Source organism: Erpetoichthys calabaricus, chromosome 13 (genome assembly GCF_900747795.2).
Source record: "Erpetoichthys calabaricus chromosome 13, fErpCal1.3, whole genome shotgun sequence".
In the NCBI taxonomy this organism is placed as follows: domain Eukaryota; kingdom Metazoa; phylum Chordata; class Cladistia; order Polypteriformes; family Polypteridae; genus Erpetoichthys; species Erpetoichthys calabaricus.
Genome location: NC_041406.2, coordinates 36,555,453 through 36,574,906, shown reverse-complemented (window position 1 = coordinate 36,574,906; position 19,454 = coordinate 36,555,453). Strand labels below are relative to the sequence as shown.

At 35.8% G+C, this 19,454-nt stretch overlaps 1 protein-coding gene across 3 annotated transcripts in view; it reads right to left on the bottom strand.

Moving 5' to 3' along the window:
- The window catches only part of elp2 (elongator acetyltransferase complex subunit 2), a 90,143-nt gene that overhangs the window by 29,026 nt on the left and 41,663 nt on the right, over window positions 1–19,454 (bottom strand). For 2 of the 3 annotated variants that reach the window (XM_028818129.2, XM_051935956.1), the window contains 6 exons: window positions 15,676–15,779; window positions 13,604–13,735; window positions 10,765–10,914; window positions 8,593–8,784; window positions 7,906–7,975; window positions 4,912–5,001 (listed from right to left, as the gene is read on the bottom strand). In XM_028818129.2, the coding sequence (XP_028673962.1) occupies window positions 4,912–5,001; window positions 7,906–7,975; window positions 8,593–8,784; window positions 10,765–10,914; window positions 13,604–13,735; window positions 15,676–15,779 (738 nt within the window). The remainder of the gene's footprint in view (window positions 1–4,911; window positions 5,002–7,905; window positions 7,976–8,592; window positions 8,785–10,764; window positions 10,915–13,603; window positions 13,736–15,675; window positions 15,780–19,454) is intronic. The other variant, XM_028818130.2, reaches the window with a different exon arrangement.

Below are 19,454 nucleotides of genomic sequence, written 5' to 3'. Positions count from 1 at the left end.
TTAGCAGTATTTAGTATTTTTTGCAATTGGAACAAATATTAATTTTGCATTGAAAAACTGTGTTGTTAAATGAAGTAACTGTTAGGGATGAGAATCGAAAACCGGTTCTTGTTGAGAACCGGTTCCCACTGTTTCAATTCCTTGGAATTGTTTGCCATTTTTGCAAACGATTCCCCTATCGATTCCAGTCGCCTCGAATGACGTCACCGCGTTGCGTAGCGTCATTTACCCAGCAGGAAACATGGCGCCTAAGCGGCACAAATGCTCAAAAGTTTGGTTATACTTTACGAGAAAGGATGACAACAGGGCAACTTGCAATACTTGCAAAGTAGATATTTTCATCAAAGGGAGGAAACACTCCGAATATGCAAAAGCATTTGCACACAAAACACGCGATAACCTTAAATGAATGTTGTGTTTTTGATCCGCTCCGGACTAGTGAATCTCAACCCAGCAGCAGCGGTAACGTTTGCAGGTCCTCTCCCGTTAATACGGCAGGTAACTAATCAACTAACATTGCATATTATATTAGCGCGATTTGCCTTATTGCAAAACCTGCTATTACTGTGCATTGCATTTAGATGACCATGACGAGAGAGACAGACAGAGTCTGGCTGTCTCAGATGCTGGCAGTTCTCGCTGCAGTCTACCGGTAGCTTCTCCTTTCACAGAGGCGGGGAAAAGTAAAATGACACAGGCCAGGATAGACGAATGTCACCGCAGTTTGTGGTAAAAGGCTTGCACCCATTTGCCACAGTAGATGCCCCCGATTTTCGGTAAGTGAATGTGTTTAATTGTAGGCTAAGTCAGGGAATGTCAAATTTGCGTGTTCTCCTCTTACCGGATGTTTCATCCGTTTCCATTTCTGAGCTGAAACATGTGTTGAAGGCAGCCGTCACTGCAGATGGATGGGCAAGTTTTAGTCAAGATCATTACCTCACAGCAACGCTGCATTATGTCAGGAATGGCCAGGCTCAAGAAAAAGTCCTCAAAACCAAACCAGTGTACCACGCACAGACAGGGACAGCTGTAGCAGAGGAGACTGATGAGATCTTGGAGGAGTATGGTATCAAAGACAAGGTTGTGGCAGCCACTGTTGATAATGCGGCCAACATGGATGTAGCTGTCAAAATAGTTGATGGTTGCAGAATTGCACTGTGCACAGTTCCATTGGACTTGAGTTGATTGTATTTGTTGCTGGCTGATGTAGTTTTATTTTTGAGTGCTCAGCTCATATATACTTTTAAAAAGGAGAGTGTAAATGTTACTGGACATTCTTGTGTAATTGCCACAGAATAATTTATGTTATACTTTGTTATTGCTACAGAAGAATATTTATTTTATTATTATTTTACATTTACACATTTTTTTCTGGGGACCCCGTGGCACCCCATCGAGGAGCCGTAGGCTGTGGATCTCTTAAGATCTCACTGTTGGGTTTGTAAGTTCATGCTACTCCTAAATTTCTATCTTGTTCAAAGATATAAAACAAAGTTCTAAGCTAATCGACCTGTGTGTTCTCCTTTTTTAAAAATAAGAATCGATAGTAGAATCGATAAAGAATCGAATTGTTAAACAGAATCGAAAATGGAATCGGAATCGTGAAAATCTTATCAATTCCCATCCCTAGTAACTATACATAAATTAAAAACCATTTACCCAAGCAACAAACAATCATGGTCTACGAGGCACCACAACAAATGTGAAAAAAAAGCCATAAAACTTTCCAAATACATTGGAACCTCGGTTCACGACCATAATTCGTTCCAAAACTCTGGTCGTAAACCGATTTGGTCGTGAACCGAAGCAATTTCACCCATAGGATTGTATGAAAATACAATTAATCCTTTCCAGACCATACGAACTGTATGTATATATTTTTTTTAAGTTTTTAAGCACAAATATAGTTAATTAAACCACAGAATGCACAGTGTAATAGTAAACTAAATGTAAAAACATTGAATAACACTGAGAAAACCTTGAACAACAGAGAAAACTAACACTGCAATAGTTTGCGCTATAGAGCTACCAACCGCTGGCTAAAAACACTTTTTTTTTTAATGAGTTTTAAGCACAGGGGAAAAAATGAACATTTCAAAAAATCCGTAATTTAATAAACCACCAAGAAAAGTAACATTGCAACAATGCACGCTACGAACCGATCGCTGTAAGCAGAAGTGAAAACAAAATCAAGCCCAGTGCATTCTTTAACTGCCTTCCTAGCTTATGCGTCCAGCTCTCTCTCTCGCTGCCTGTTTGTGTGTGTGTGTGGCGCTCTCTAGCACTGCCTGTGAGTGCGTCTCTCTCTCGCGCTGCCTGTGTGTGTGCGCGTCTCTCTCTCGCGTTGCCTGTGTGTGTGCGCGTCTCTCTCTCGCATTGCCTGTGTGTGTGCACGTCTCTCTCGTGCTGCCTTTGTGTGTGCACGTCTCTCTCTTGCGCTGCTGTGTGTGTGTGCGCGTCTCTCTCGCGCTGCCTGTGTGTGTGTGCATCTGTCTCCCTCTCGCGCTGCCTGTGTGTGAGGCGCTTTCTCTCTCTCTCTCTCGCTCGCTGCACAGGAAATGCACAGGGAGAGACTGAACATGTACAAACCGAAAGGGAAACTGGCTTGTTCGTATACCGAATGTGTGGTCGTGAACCGAGGCAAAAGTTTGGCGAACTTTTTTGGTTGTAAACCGATTTGTACGTGTACCGAGACGTTCGTGAACCGAGGTTCCACTGTACTATACTATGCTATATAGGCCAGAATATACCAGTGAGGAGGTGCAGCACACTAAACACAAGGGAAAAAGGATACAGATGGAACTTGAGAAACAGAGGCAGGAAATTTTACAGTTTGAATCTAAAGCAAGGCCTAAGACAACTGACAATTTGCAGGGCACGAGGGAAATGTCAAATTCTGCCTACCAAGAATCAATGCCTTTACTGAAGACAGAATTACTGTTACATGCCTCTAGAAAACAAAAGAATCTGGGGAGGAGTCCGATTTGTTCCAATAGGTCATCATGGGTGTTACTGATTGAGATGATTTTCTTGGAATTCATCAATTGTGAAGATCTTACAAATTTTCCAAAGTTACATTAGAATAAGTAAAGGAAGCCAGAAGAGGCAGACAGACACAGGACATATTCTGAAACAGTCTGCTGTGTAGCTGAATTGTTTATTAATTCACTTCCGGATTTAGAAAAGGGCCCGTGACCCTGTGTTCGGATTCAGCGGGTTGGATAATGGATGGATGGATGGATTTAGAAAAGGGTGATTAGGAACATTCTTTCATTTCTTTCTTTTTGTCTCAGGCTATAAGCAGTCATTCTTGGAAAACAGGTTGCCAGAAACTCACATATCACCTTTGTGAAGGCCTTCAATTATGATGTTTTCATCTAATCTCGGTCCTACAGTAACAGGGCTGATGGATATACTTGATAAGTTTTAAAACTTTTATTTTATGATTGCTATGCTTCTCCACAGACCACTATTGTAAGCTGAACTTTTTAAAACTTCTAAATAATACTTCCCTTAAAAAGTATCTTGGCCAAATGTATTTATGTCGTATCTGTGAAAAAATAAGTCACTGCAAAAATACCAAAAAAATCTTTTAATTTCAGAAGTCTTCTAAAGATGTTGAAGACAGGTGGGTAGATATTTTGTTGAAGAGCATAACAAAAAATACTGAACTGACAAAAATTAGATATGATGCAAGAAAACACACAGTGAAATGTGTCCAACCCAAAAACAATGGTGTTTAACAGAACAAATCTGTATGAAATACTAACTTGCTTGTGAGTTAACCTAAAACAAGTACAATGTGGAATCTCCACAATCACCAATAAAGTGAGATTTGTTTGGATTGTCTACTTAAATTGGCTGGATATAAAATTTTGTAATAGTAAAACAGCTTTTGACATGCCCATCAGGAGGTGCTTTCAGTACTTGGTCAATGCTGTAGAGATGCAAAAGCTTGGCAGACAGGCTAGGTACATGTATTTTTTCATCCGTCAGCAGTACCTAGCAGTCATTTAAAGTGAGCATTATACAGAGAGATTAACTATTCTTGGTAATTAACTGCACTTTTTCCTCAACCACAATGGCACTACTACACCAAATTAATTTAATCCAAGCTCTAGAACACCACAAAGTATGTGATTTTCTTTTTTAATCAAAGACTAATGCCTGCATTTAATCACATTATTTGCTGTTAACTGCATGTCGTATATTCCTTATACTAAGTGATTATTTTTCTGATGTATTATGCTTTCTTTCATTTCTTAATCACTTTAAGTGTAAGGTAAGAATAAAGTCAATTGCCTTAAGAAATACAAAAAAGTGTCTAGTTTCCATGGCATGACATGGGTCAAAATAAATTAGTAGTGGCTCCATTGTGGTAGTGCTGCTGCTTTGCAGTAAGGAGACTATGGAAGATTGTGGGTTCGCTTCCCGGTTCCTCCCTGTGTGGATAGCGCTTTGAGTACTGAGAAAAGCGCTATACAAATGTAATGAATTATCATTATTATTGTCATTTAAACATTTAACTTATCAGTGTACTTTCTGTTTATTAAAACCAGCCAAAAAAGAACAGCAACACATGAAACAATTCATTATACAGTTCACTTATTAAAAGCAAAGTAAAATAAGACAAAGTTGTAACCTACAGGTCCAAATATGCTGATTTATACCAGTTAGAGGAGTTACATGAAATCTGGAATAAGAGGTGGAGGAAGAACTAATTGTAAATAAACTCTGCAGGCATGACAGTTTTTCAAGACAAGGAATATCAATATATCCAAGAGAAAATGGTAAAACAATGCAAAGTCTAGCAGAAGGAATTCATGAAAGAAAAGCAGTAAAATTTCTGGAAAAGTGCAATGGGCACAATACAGAGGGTTCATAATTAAAGAATATTTAAAGCACAAATACCTGTGAGTGTGACTGACTGGAAATAAGTTTCCAAATACTGATTAGAAATACTGGAAAACTGGCCTTCATCTTTTTCAGATTTAGAATCACCTATAAAAAGATGACAGAATGATTAAGTGAAATTTACACATTTTTTTCACTTTCCAGATAATAGATTTCTTGAAAAGAAGATACTTTATTTTATATCAACAACTAATGTTCACAGAATTCTGTGTTAGTTTATATGATATACCCCTGTACTCAGTTTAAAATCTTACAACCAGTAGAATGTCTTATTTTTCAAAGAAATTCATAGTACTAGGGTGTTGTACCGTGTTAGCCATTATGAATGTAGAGAAAAGCCAAGCAAAATGACACCTTTTGTTGGCTAACTAAAAAGATTACAATATGCAAGCTTTCGAGGCAACTCAGGCCCCTTCTTCTGAAGAAGGGGCCTGAGTTGCCTCAAAGAAATTCAGAAAGATGTCTTGCATTTTACAGATACAAATTTTTGTTATTGCTCATATTTAAGCTTAAGCCTTTGTTAAGGCTATGAACACATGTTTAAGTTTTTTTTTATATATATATAAACTAGTGACATTTGTGATCATTTTCTGTCATTGATTATTTGTCACAAGCAAAAAGTCACACTATTAGGACATATATCTTAATCTCATCTGCAACCTTATTCTCCATGTACAAAAGCATGGCACGATTTATTCTAGTGAAAACATGGAAACAGAGGCATGGCACTGTTAAAAATCACTAGTCTGTATCTATGACTGCTGAGCCTTGCTTGGATCAGCTTACACTCTTGGGAAAAGTGAGCATAGATGGTAGTACCTCTGACCTAAAATAAGTGGTGTGAATGCACAGGCAGGGAGCTGGATATTGGACAGAAGAAGCCGTGGGAGATTAGGTGGAGTTGGAGGGCAGCCGTGAAACAGTTGTAGTTTTAGTTAAAGAATAACCATTTGGGAGCAATTTTCTTTGCTTTCCGCCCTTAAAAATCTTCATTTTACTTGAAATCACAAACAAAACTAATTGTTGTGGCAACTTCATGAAAATACATACCAAACAATACTTAATGATCATTTTTATAACAGAATAATGACTTTTAAGTAAGTATTTACAAACAAATGGGGGGAGCAGGGGGAAAGAACGATTATGCAATTCAACTGCTCTATACAGAGAACAAAGCCAGAAGACTTGCTATTACTGTCTGATCTCAATGATGCAAGTCAGGATCTAGCAATGGAGAGAATGCCAATATAGTGAAGTGCATATTAACAAAGACAGAAATGAAAAGTGCAACCTGAAAATGTTTTAGTTATTAAATAGACATATAAGATTTGCTTCACTTTTAACTGAAAACATGCCCCCAAGTGCCCTTTTTATATTTGTGAAACGTTTTACTCATTTATGTTTAAGAACAGGAGTGCGTTCAAGGGCTCAGGAGTCATTTGTACATGTAGCCAGTTAACAGCCAGGTGTTCTTCATACTTCAGCGAATATAAAGTGTACTACACACCTACACATACAAGTATATAGGTATGTAATATATGGTTGTCATATACTTAAAGTGTTACCATACAGTTTCCTGATGTTTGCTTCTCCCATGCCTCAAAATATATGTTTGTTTCAGCTGGAAACATCCAGGAGCACAAACAAGGTTTGAAGGGTGTCCTGGTTGGAGAAAGTGTTTAATAATATTTTCCTGGTTTGTAGTGTGGTGAAGTGGAAGCTAAGTCTATGGAAAAAGCGGCTGATTATGGTCAGAAGCTGTGGGTTGTGACTGAAAGAAAGAGATCTTGAATGAAAGCAGTCAAAATAAGGTTCCTGTGCATGGTGAATGGATAAGCAGCTTAGCAATAAAAGAGGACCTCACAGCAATACTATTGTTTCCCTGAATCAACAGCCATTTGAGGTGGACTGGGCATGTTCTTAGGATGTCTCTTGAGAACAAGGGGCAGCTCGTAGGTAGTAACTCAAGAGGCATATCCAAGACACGCTGTAGGGATTATACTGAATATTCCTTAAGAAGTAGTTAGGGATTGAGGGAAATGGTCAGATCTGCCCAATGTATTACTAAAACAACAACTGACCAGGAAAAATAAAAAAATAAATAAAAATGATGTATGTATTTGTACAGTAAGAATAAAAACAACATTGTAAAAGTGTTTTATCCACTTTGATACAAAACATCATTATAGCTCCACTGTACCATGTCAGCATTCATCCAAAATTATATTTTAATATTGTTTTTTGACCTCACTTGTTGCATCACCGGAACTCAAGATGCAAATTGTTTCTGCCTCTCCCAAGTTAGATCTCTTCTTCTTTAAGCACATCTTTCTACCAGAATTAAGGAAATGTTTACCCAAGCACATTCATAGTTTATTTTTCAAAGATTGATTAGTAAACTACACTCAACATTATGAGATGTCTAGTTTGGTAACTTGTATTCAGTTTTATTAGCCAATTCACTACATAGATCATTATTTTTTAAATAATCTAATGCATAACTGAGTAAAAAGAATCTGGAGATGAGAAAGCCTGTCCAAGTACAGCTAGCTAATCCTTTATTGTAATTTATTTGCTTTCTTTCATTTAAAAAAATGAAAGAAATGGATTTGCTACTACTAAAATAAAGTGTATATTAGAAAACTTAAATTATATGATTTGATTTGAATAAATGTAGTTTGTACTACTACATTTTTCCTGCTTTTGGTGCCAAACATGACAAAAAATTTTTTTTAACACTTTGTCAACAAACCTTTGTATGACAAGCAGCAAGGCTAAATTAAAAACAAATTGGTGACGAATTTGAGGTGAAATATGTTAAAGATATTAATTAAAAAAAAAAAAAAAGTTAATCTTATACCTAACCTGACACTTATTCCAATAAGATATTGTATCTAACAAAATGTAAAAAAATAATTAAATGAAGACTTAATATTCTGACACACACCTAATGCCCTAGAATGAAGTGAATAATGTAAGCTGCAGTCCCACCTGGAAAAACAGCCTTGTTTGAGAGTCCTAAAGCAGGTATTCTGGCACCTTCTGGGAAATCTGCTGAATTCTTCAAAAAACACAAAAAAGGAAAGGATAATCTCAATATAAATTCTGTAGCATTTCAAAATGATTAGTACTGACTTCACATAACATTCAATAAACCTTTAATTTATTAGATGAATCACAGTGGCACATGTGGGGTGTCTACTAAATTGCACAGTAATTGCCTGTAATAAATCCACAGATGATAATTTTCTTTAGAAACACCATTAAAACTATTAGTAATATCAGCTTGATGAATACGAAGAGTGATAATTCATTAAAAGAAATTAGAATAGTTTCAGACCAATACTACTTTTTTCTGTTCTACTGTGACATATATAGGAAATTATGAATACATATTAGGTTTAATGATAAAAACTACTGAGTGCCTTGATAGATTTTGTATCAAATAATAAGAGTGCCATAATCAACAACTTGCAGCAATGGCATCTTTTGCTTTAAAAGTATAAGGAAGACAGATGTATTAAAGCAGCAGCAGTTTTAAATCAGGAGGACACACTACTTCTTGCAGATTAAATGTAGACTAAAAAGACAATTCTATCCATTCATAATCATTAAAATGTCTTAAAACACATGCAAATCCATAATAATTAAAATTAACATGAGTAGTACTACACTTACACTGGAAGCTAGAACTTTTTCTGAAGGTAGTCCAGCAATGTTGCAGAAATTTTCCACAAAATTCCTTGGTGCAGTAAAAACTCTGATAACTTTTTCATCAGCACCAGAGACAAACTGGAAGCCATTGATGATGCTTAAACATTGCAAATCATACCCATGGATCTGTGGTCTGGATATTTCATGCCACGATACCTGAAAAAGAATGTTATATGTGCAATGAATGATAGTTGATGAGTTATCCTTTAAAAAGTTTAAACTATCATAGAAAATAAAAGGATTGTGTTATATTAAGACTGCAACATAACACAGTAATACCAGCAATATAAAGCTACCGTACATAGTCGCGTTTAAGTTCTCCCGCAAATAAGTCGGGACTTGAATTTATTGTATAATTTCTGGTATGTCAGTTGTATAAGTCAAATGCGGAAAACTCACGGTACTGGTTCAAGAGATGCTAATGCCCACCTGAGAGAGTAACCACGGAGCACACTGCCTTTTTTTTTCTATGTGGGTGAGGCAATGCGCTGTTATTAGCGCGTGCCCCTAACCTCTCTCTCTCTATTGTGCCTACATGACCACACAGTAATACCTGAACTATTCCAAAGCAACAATTGCACTGATTTGTGTTTTTTGTATCTCACACCCTCATACACCTTTATCGTAAGAGCATCCCTTATCTACGATGGAGCATTCGATAAGAAGAAAATATGAAGCTGGTTTTAAATCAAATTTCATTGAAGTAGCGAAAGAAATTGGTAACTGTGCTGCTGCAACAAAATTCAATGCGTCTGAGAAACTGATGCAATATTGGAGGAGGCAGTAAGTCTGAATCAATTTTATGATCGATTTTTCAGGTTTCAAGACCCGACTTAAATGTGAGTATATAAGGTATATAAAAGGAATTTTTAATTGCTTCATGTTAAGGCTTGACATACTTTAGATAGGCTAAAACCTAAAAGACGAATTTTTAACAAAAAGATGAAAATATCACACTTCTTTATTTTTTACTATATAGAACGTTTATGTAAGTATAACATAATTGGGCAATTATTTAGTGGGCATGATGCTAAAAAACAAGTTCACTGGTTTAACATTACAAATGGTACAATGGCAAATATTTTCATACAAAAATGTTTACCAAAAGACAGCTAAAAATTCACAATTTGTAGTTGCTGTGACATAATATTCTAGTAATATAAAAACAAAAAAAAAGTGTTGATCACTTATTAAATTTAATGCAAGTGATTAGGAAACCTGCATAATCTACATACTGGTTATGTACTTTTCAGAGTGAGAGTGACAATTACTAGAGAAAGCAAATATTGCTTACTTAAATGGAAACTAATTTGAAAAAGGAAGTTAATAATAAGCAATGTGGAGTATAATTTCTGCAGTATAAAATAACTGAAAATAAACAGGCCTTTCTCGAAGCTGTGGAAACTTTTGTCTTTAGTTTTCATCTACATGTATACAGATTACATATAGATCATGTTCCAGAACTAATATATACAAACTAAACAGTTTTGGACATTTCTGTCTTTTTTTTATTTTTTAACTAGATCCCAAAAAATAATAGCCATACATTTCAGAAATTTTACACTGTGTTTTTTGTCTTTAAAATGTTTTACATGCTGAGGGTACCGTGCTACAGCACAAACCTGTTGTATAAAGCAGCAGAAGAAGAAGAAGAAGAAGAAAGCTTCCAACCATAAAGTAGAGCGAAGTTTGGGAACATGAACATTAAGATCTCGTACTGCATAAAATTGACTTCTACAAGTGAATAACTGGAAAAATATTAGGTAACTATTAATAAAACATACTGTAGATGTTCCATGTGATGACTAGGCATATTCTGAAGCACAATTCTAATTTGAATTATACACTTGAAAGTTGCCAACTGTTGAGCACACATAAAGTAGCAAACAAATGTAATTGTTCCAGTTTTTTTGTAAAGGATGTCAGTGGGCAGAATTAATATTAAAAAAGAAGACTGGTGCAACCATAGAAAATGCTGTGGCTTCTGTTGGGCTTTTGTATTGGAATAAAGAAAAAATAAACTATTTATGTTAACAGAAATCATCTTAACCCTTTTCCTAATTTAAGTTTAAATAAAAAAATACAAAGAACATAAGTTAACAAAGATATTACCAGATGCTACTTAACATATAGTACCTTTGTTTGATCTTTCTTTCTCCAGGGTGCAAATAATCGAGTAGTCTGGTCAGAACCAACACTCATTATAAATTCTCCCTGAGGGTCCCAGCTTAGGTCCTGAACACTACCAAAGTGCCCAGAAAGAACAACTGCTGGAGTCCATTCTCCCTACAAAGCAGAAATATTTTTTTAATGGAAGCAATACACCCATACAATATAAACAGGTTACGTTTTTACTCAAAAGCAGGCAACATTTTTTTTCAAACATTTTACAAGATCTCTATCATTTTTAAAAGAACAGTAGCAATTTAGAGCTTTTTTTCTTTTTGTTAATAGCAAAATTAAGAAGAAAAAAAAAAAGTCCGTCCAAAACAGGTAAAGAAGAAGTTTTCAAATTATCACACTTTTGGCAGAAATTGAACTTTTGTCATGGATAGAACATAAAAGGTCACAGGCTATTACATATTAAAAAGACAATATCGTCTGTAAATGATAATACTCAATTCAAAAACATTGAATTTTAAAATTTAACTTATTTCTTCTGCACTGCGTTTTTCAAGTCAAGTCACTAAATCTGAATGTGCTCTAACAGTAAAATATATATGTAAATAGTTTTAAGTAGAGATGATTGGGTATGGGTAAGGTACCGTATATATGAAAATTACCTCTCTATTATAAAAAAAAAAAATCTTGCGACAATATGAGAATTTCTTCCTGCGACAAGACGTGATCTTTTGAAGAGAGACAGAGAGACACTTTCACTTTCCGTGAGATGGGCAAGTCACGTCATACTTACAACCTTTGGAAGCAAGTCCAGTGATACACATGCAGAGCAGGTTAGAGATAATGGAAGTAGGAAAATTCAAAAGTTTCAAAAAATGAAAGTAAAGATCGCATTAGCGCAAACAAACTGAAAATATTACTAAGGTGAAATAACGGAACAACGAAAAGAGATTGAATATTCAGGTGCTGTTCGGGCTTTTAAACGTTCGAAGTGTCTCACAAAATGCAGATCACGCAGCACGGCGGCAGCAGCAGCAAGCCAGAAGCTGATCAAGAAAAGAGGAGATAAAAAAAAAACTTTCTTGTTTCCCAATGTATCACCGTTTAAGAGGGGTTTTGGAGAAGCGACCACGTCTCCTTGGTGTGCATTCAGCCCCCCTCTTCACAACAGCGCATAGCGCTGACAGGGTGGGAAGGGGTTGGCGAGCAAAATGAGCAGGGGGCAAAGCCCCTTAGTTTTTATAATTATTATTGCTGCATTATATACAGAGCAACACCAAAGTGGAATTTAGCTACTCAGAAATTCCATTATAGAATAAGGGTACTGATTATAGGAATCACTGTCACCATAAAGATAAGATGGATTACATACAAAAAAAATGCATATTCCAAAGATCCCTAATTAAACAAAAAAATATGCTACTGTACAAAGCCACATAGAAAGCTACAAAACTGTATGAACCTAGAATATTAAGGGAAGGCTGGGGCATTGAAAAGCACCTGCACCTGCCTAATATGCTAATCTACACTGTTTGTAACGTCAACAAAGAAATCAAAATATTAATGTTAATAATATATAGGCACTAACTTCAAAAGCAGAGCATGAGTAAATAATGATGTGTCTGTTCAAGTGTTTTGTAATGATCCAGTGGGGTCCATACAGGGTCATTTCCCATTTTGCACTTAGTATTGCTGAATTCATAACTCTATGAAAATCACTATATGTGCATTTTTTGGACTTCTAAATTTTTTGACTACATTCACTACATTATTCTGCTTTCAAAATGGACAAAGATTGATAGATTTCTGTTATACATTCAGATGATTCATGTGTGTATGGTTCATTTTAGAGTTAATGTAGCCAGTACCTGGGTATACTTCTACAAAATATGTTTACACAGTTCAAGTCAGGTTGGGGAGCATGCACAGGTACAGTATGTTACCACACTCACCACATGACGAAACAGCTCGGGATCCCAGTTGGCAATCCCCAAGGCAGACACATGGTCCAGTCCCACCTCTGGAAATGACTGTCTATCTGCCGCAGCGAGATGTTATGTGGGTGTCCCCTTTGGCCTGGTCCAGCCCATCGGGGTTTCAACAATGAGGATCCTGCGAGCTGGATCACCCTCAGGGGAATCAAACCATATGGCCATAGTGCCATAACTGACACTCCCTCATAATACAGGTACTGTGCATCATTTGAAACTCCGTGAGCAACCGCTTGTTCAACACAAAGTCAAACCAGTGGTACCAAAGGATTGTCTGAAGAGACACAGTACCAAAGGATCTCAGTCTTCATCTCAAGTCACTGAATAGCATCCATGTTATGTAACCATATAGCAAAACGGAAAGCACCAGGACTCTAAAGTCTTGGACATTCATCTTTTTGCAGAGATATCAGGAGCACCACAAACCCCTTTCCAACGATCTCATGCCCCCCCTCTCCAAATCTGTTTACTGACTTCACAGGAAGAGTTACCAGAGACATGAATGTTGCTGCCGAGGGAAGTAAACCTCTCGACGAGTTCAACACTTTCTCCACAGACAGACACACTGTTGATGGCTATGCCCAAGAGATCATTAAAGACGCTTGCAATCCCAGGCTCTCAGACTCCTCGCTCAGTCTTTTGAAAGCCGTGATCAGAGCCTCCATTGACTCCTTGAAGATCACAGCATTGCTGGTAAAGTCAAGTTCATTCCCCACAGCCGCTGGACGCCACAACAATTTTTGTCAGCAAGTATAGTACTATTTTTTAGTCAAACCTAAAAGTCAATAATTTAACACAAACAGGCTTCATGTTTTTTTTTTTTTTTGCTATAGATAAATAAGAAATATAAAACAATGTATTACCTTTGTGAAATTATTCTGGCGCCAGAGATGTAGAGCTCCATGAAATGCATGAGCAATTATCATAGACCCATCTGGACTAATCTGACAGCCATAGAATCCAAGAGTATTTCCTCCAACCTCACCCACTCGAATCTAAAATATTGAAACCAATTTACATTTTAAAACGTGCAAGTACTACTGGTGCTGTATGTAATGCTCATTTTATTTCTCATCTCTAAAATAATCAGAATTATTAAGAAATAATGTCTTACAATTAAGAGCAATTTGTTTAGAGTCGTTTACCATGAGCAAAATTTGAATTACTTGTATATAAGCCAGCTTTGCATATAAACAATAGTAATGTTACAAAACATTACTAATAATACAAAGAATGCAGAAGACATACTATTGTATGTATGTATAAATATATGTATATACACAAGAAACAGAAAGGACATTAACAAATGACACACTATAAATTCTAGGCTGACCTTGTTATCTTTCTCTCTTAAAGAGGGCAGTCATGCAAGCTGTATCTCCCTTAATCCTTGTTCAAGCAATTAAACACCCTTGGAAACAGTGTTCACTATTGGGATTCTGAATGCTTTTAAGAGGATTTCTGATCTTTTAAAGGTTAAAATGGGTAAAACTTTAGCGTTGATTTAAGAATTTTCCAGCTCTTGCATTTTGCTTCAACAAACAGCTTTTCTTTCTTTAGGACAATGTATGTGTGTATTGTTCATGCGCCTATGACTGCTCAGGCTGCAGTGCTAAATGTAGTATAGCAAATAGCTTGGGGACATTAGGACCTAGGGCCTACTTGGTAAGATGATACAGTAGAAATTGACATCAACAAAAGTCAGTTTTGTTAAAGGTCAAGTTTTCTCGTTATGCTACTTTTTATGAAAAGACATTTGGTTCAGATTGGCTAATTCGGATTATTTCATTATGGAACATTTTAATGTTTTTACTAGCATTACTTGAAAAAGTGTGATTAAAATACTGCCTACTAGGAAATATTATTTTTCTCCATTTTTTAGCTGAATAGATTCTCCAATACAGGGTTATTACAAATTTTTCACCAATACCAAATTAAACAGGTATTTTTTTTTTGTTAAGAGGCTACACATTTCTCATACTTTACTACACAATTAAAATCATTAATTTACCTAGGTCCTAATTATAGGAGAATAAAAGTAAAAGATGCTTAATTTCCCCTAGCTTGTCAGAGTTTTAAACAGCTGTTCCCACTTTCTTGAGTACAGTGTGGATTCCTGAGACTGCTCTCAAAATGGTACCAAACTCAGAACCACCACTGGATTATGAAATCAGTGAAAAATGGTACACCCAGTCCTGGAAGGCTTTTCTGTTGTCGGGGGGTGATAAAAACTGGCTAAAAACCACTAAAAGTATGAAAGCTGGCAGCCAAATATGTATTTATTGGTGATATATTTTAATCATGAACTTATATTGTGTGCTTGGGCTATGAGTTTTACTATATGACAACTAAGAACATTAAACAAGCCAGTAAACCACTTTCCACCTTAGCAGAGAACAAGAACTTTAACATTATGTATTAATATGCAAACTAGATGTTAATTTTATAGTTCTGTACTATGCCAAAAAGTACCAATTAATTATTTTTGGCATGCAGCAGATTGCCAGTGAGTGAAGCAAATTTCAAATGATATTTACCAGTTCATTTTAACCTTTAAATCTGATACAAATCTACATTTCTAGGAAATAGTACTTCACATATATATTTTTAAAGTGTTATTCTATGTTGTTGCCCTGTTTACTATAGATGTTTCCTGGCAAAATAAAGAGTGGAGTGTGTTTGCACAATGTAAAGGTGCTTAATTGTGGCTTATTTGGTTTAGTGGCTAAAAGAGACGGCTAAAACTTTACGATTAAAGAAAAATTCCAGAACTCTATAAGACTATCTTTTATAAGAAGAATGAACTTTCTACTAAAGCAATTTCCTAAAGCATATTCCCAAGCTCATTTAGATCAGAATTAACAAAGAAGTTTATGAATTTTATCCACATTTATTTATATAAAAAAAATTTAATAATAAAATAAAACACCATCACCTGTTCTAGCCATACACCAGACTCTTCGTCAGGAGACCACAAAATCATAGTTTTGTCCATTGAAGCAGAAAGTAAGCGCATTGATTGTTGAATACTGCCATCTTCTGGGGATAAAAATGGTAAAGAATGGAAGAAGTTGCTAGCATCATACTTAATTTTCCTGCACTCACCTCCTATTTCTCTACAGGTGCATCCATATAACCAAAGGGGGAGCTAGTGCAACAAACCTTACAATCCCTACTTTTATTAATATATATCAGTCTAATATATATAAGACAAACTTTGAAATGTTTCACATTTATTCCAATTCAATGCAAAAAAGAAAATATATAGAAAGATCTTATTGAAACAACAGAAGTCAGCAAAATAAATTAAAAAATAGTCTGCATCATTCTATGACTTACCTTGTTCGATCAGGTTAACAACAATCATAATGAAGCTTTCAAACCTCACAATCGTTCAAATGTCACTTCTGGTAAAAAATAAAAATGCTCTCCAATTCCAGTATTGCTTCAACTTGAGGTTAAAAGTGTCCTACTATGTTTCAAGAGAGGGACAATGCAGATAGTATTTGTGTCTCGTTAATACAAAAACTATGAGAAAATATAAGGCATGTAACTGAAAAATTGCCAGCTTCCCTGGACATAGCCTTCTAGAATTTTATCTCTTTCCTGCAAGTAGTTTGGACAAGTCATATAGTAGCTTGAGGAAAAAAAAAGTCCATTTTGGTAAAAAATTAGTTAAACCTCCATAATTGATGTGTTTGAATGAATACATTTTTACAATCCATTGTTGGCTTCTGTATTGTTGTTTTCCAAGTCTCCTTCAAACAGTGGACTGTGATATTTCCACCCCTGCTCTTTAGAGGTTGTTCATGATGTTACTGACTGCTGTTTTGTTTTTTTTCTTCACTGCTCTCACCATTTATCTTTCATCAGTAGTTGTTTTCCTTGGATGACCAGCTCAGTGCCTGTTACTCAGTACACCAGTGGTTTCCTTCTTTTTCAGGACATTTCAAATTGTGGTACTGGGTATGCCCAATGTTTCTGAAATACCTCTGATGAATTTCCCCCCTTTTCACAGCTTCAGAATGTCATGCTTTTCTCCCATAGACAGCCCTCTGGTCTTCATGTTGGTCTGCCCTTTTTAAATACAAATGCAGTCTTCACAGGTGAAACCCAAAACTTAAACTGAGAGTAGATAACCATAGTGACTTAATGATGAAACAATCAACAATCAACTTTATATGACACACCCACATAACAAGAAACACCTGTCGATTGTCATGTGCCAATACTTGTGCTCACTTAAAAAACTTGATGGTTTGACCAGGGAACCTTTAGTGAAAATGGAGCAAATATGATCACCATGGCAGTGAGTGAAGAACAAAGGGTGATATTTGCCAAGATTTTAATCACAGTTTTAATGTAAGGAAATTTGTGAGATAGATAGATGCTTATACCAGTGATGATGAACCTTTTGGACTCTGCTGGTGTGTCACCCTGCTAAACAAGAGAAGCAATTCTTTACATGTTCATTCATTTAAAAAATACAACCCAATCATATGTGTTGCTTTGTATTATAAAAGTAAAGAGAAAGTAAGAGAAAATTATATGCACGCTGATAATTGGGCTTAAAATATTGCCCTAAAATATTACCCTACTTTTAATAGTAATTTTGAATTGAACTGAAAAAAATGGAGCAAACTGCATTTGATTTGACATCAATTAATATTTTTTTTGTTGCTGAATTTTAATAGATAAGCCTGAAATTGATGGTAGGTGCTTTGTGTACTTGAAGTCCAAACAAGCAGCACTAACTTCATCTGTCAGTCGGTTGGTTTCTTTTGTCCATTTTTATGTTGTGTAACTTCGAGAATAAGGTCTCGCAAAAGTATAACGCAGAAAATAAGCCAGTTTTAGGAGGGATTAAGAGGGACAGTTGAGAGGAATATAAAACAGCACATGCTTAGAAATGAAAACTACTTGCCCTTTGCAGAAATGTAACCACAGTGAGAAAACAATTGCAGCACTGTCCTTTGCAGACTCTATGGATACAGTATACCAAAATAGTCTTTGAGGTTGATAACTTCCTTACCTCTGCAGCAGTGTTGTTTAGTGAAGCTCTGAACTGCACAATGAGGGGAAAAAAAATAGGATAACCCTTATATCATACATATCAGTATGTACGTGAAAATATTACGAACGTAGTATGTACGGGATATGTACGAGATAAGGGTTAGCCCATAATTTATTTTTATTTTCCGGTTCAGAGCTACCGTAGTTGTTGAACTGGCTCCTGGCACAAAATAATTTAATGCACTTCATATGAGCAAAAAAATGTAAAACCTTTCACACAAACTATGATAGTGTGCTCATTTTGGAGACTGCAGTTGCAGATCTTACACTTATGCCATGAAAACAAGCTACTGGTTAGAAGTCAACTGAACTGTGTGGTCACCGTGATGAAAGATGATGTGCTGATATGGATGGTGAGAATCCATTTTAAGCTCTGGGTGGTGCAAGGTCTCATATTTCTTATATTTTTGTTTGTTCAGTTTCTTTGGTAACTCAGGTCTTAGTGAACGCTGACATGTCACCCAAAATGTTGTGGAGTGTCATCTTTGACATGTGTGTCATAGGTTCGCCATCACTGGCTTATACTCTGAATTAAATTAGTCTTTAGCAATTATTCTGACTTAGTCCTGTTGCAGTATAGTTTCGTTTTCATATGTCACGTTTGTATCTCCTACATACTGTTCCTCCAGTTAGGGGATCATCATTACTATTACTGTTGGTGGTGTTGTTGTTGTTACTGTAGTTGTTTTATGAAAAATTAAACACTATAAATAAAAGTTTCAAGCAAAGAAATTACTTCAGTCTACTTGTTTAATACTTATGTTAGTTATTATGAATATTCCCTGTAAACTCCAAAGTAGCCTAGAATGTCTTTTAATAAATTCTCCAAACTAACAATCAATCTGTCATGTATCAAAGACCAGGCTTTAAAAACATGTCTGAATTTTTAATGTTTCATGTAAATTACAGTATTATTGCAGTCAGGCCACTGTTGCTGAATCTTTCGATGGCAATGACCAATCTCCAACCTCAAGCAATCATTGATGTTAATGGCATGATGTTGAATGTGGCTAAACTGAATGTGGGATCTGGGATTGCATTTCAAGACAACATAAATAGAGCCAAACACAAACAAAACCTTGAGAAGAACCTGTTTCAATCAACCAGAGGTTAAAGTTTAGGGGGAAGACTTATTTATCAGCTGAAGAATGATTAAAGGCACAATGCAAAAACTAATAAATCATGATCTGAAAAGAAGGTTAGTAGACTAGAATAGCCCAATCAGAGCTCACACATGAATCCAACTAAAAGTCTGTGGTATGACAGGAACATTTCTGTACGCAGACACTTTCCACTTAATTTGACAGACTGGGGAGAGAAGGTGCATTGAAAATTTGAATGTACAAAACTCTTACAGACATACCCAAGAAGACTATAATTGCTACTAAATTATGTACTGTACAAATTATTGAATCGTGAGTATGTGAAAATACCAGACACATGAGAATGAAGTCAAGCATTTGGTAGGAATGACCATCCATACATAAAAAAAATACTTACAATTCAAAATATACTGAATTAATTGTGTTAGTAAAGGAAGGAAAATGTCAATGTGTTAAAACTTGGAGGTGTAACAGGAACAAAATGTGAAAACACTGAGGAGACGAGTAATGTCTATACACATGAAGCTTTGTATTATTG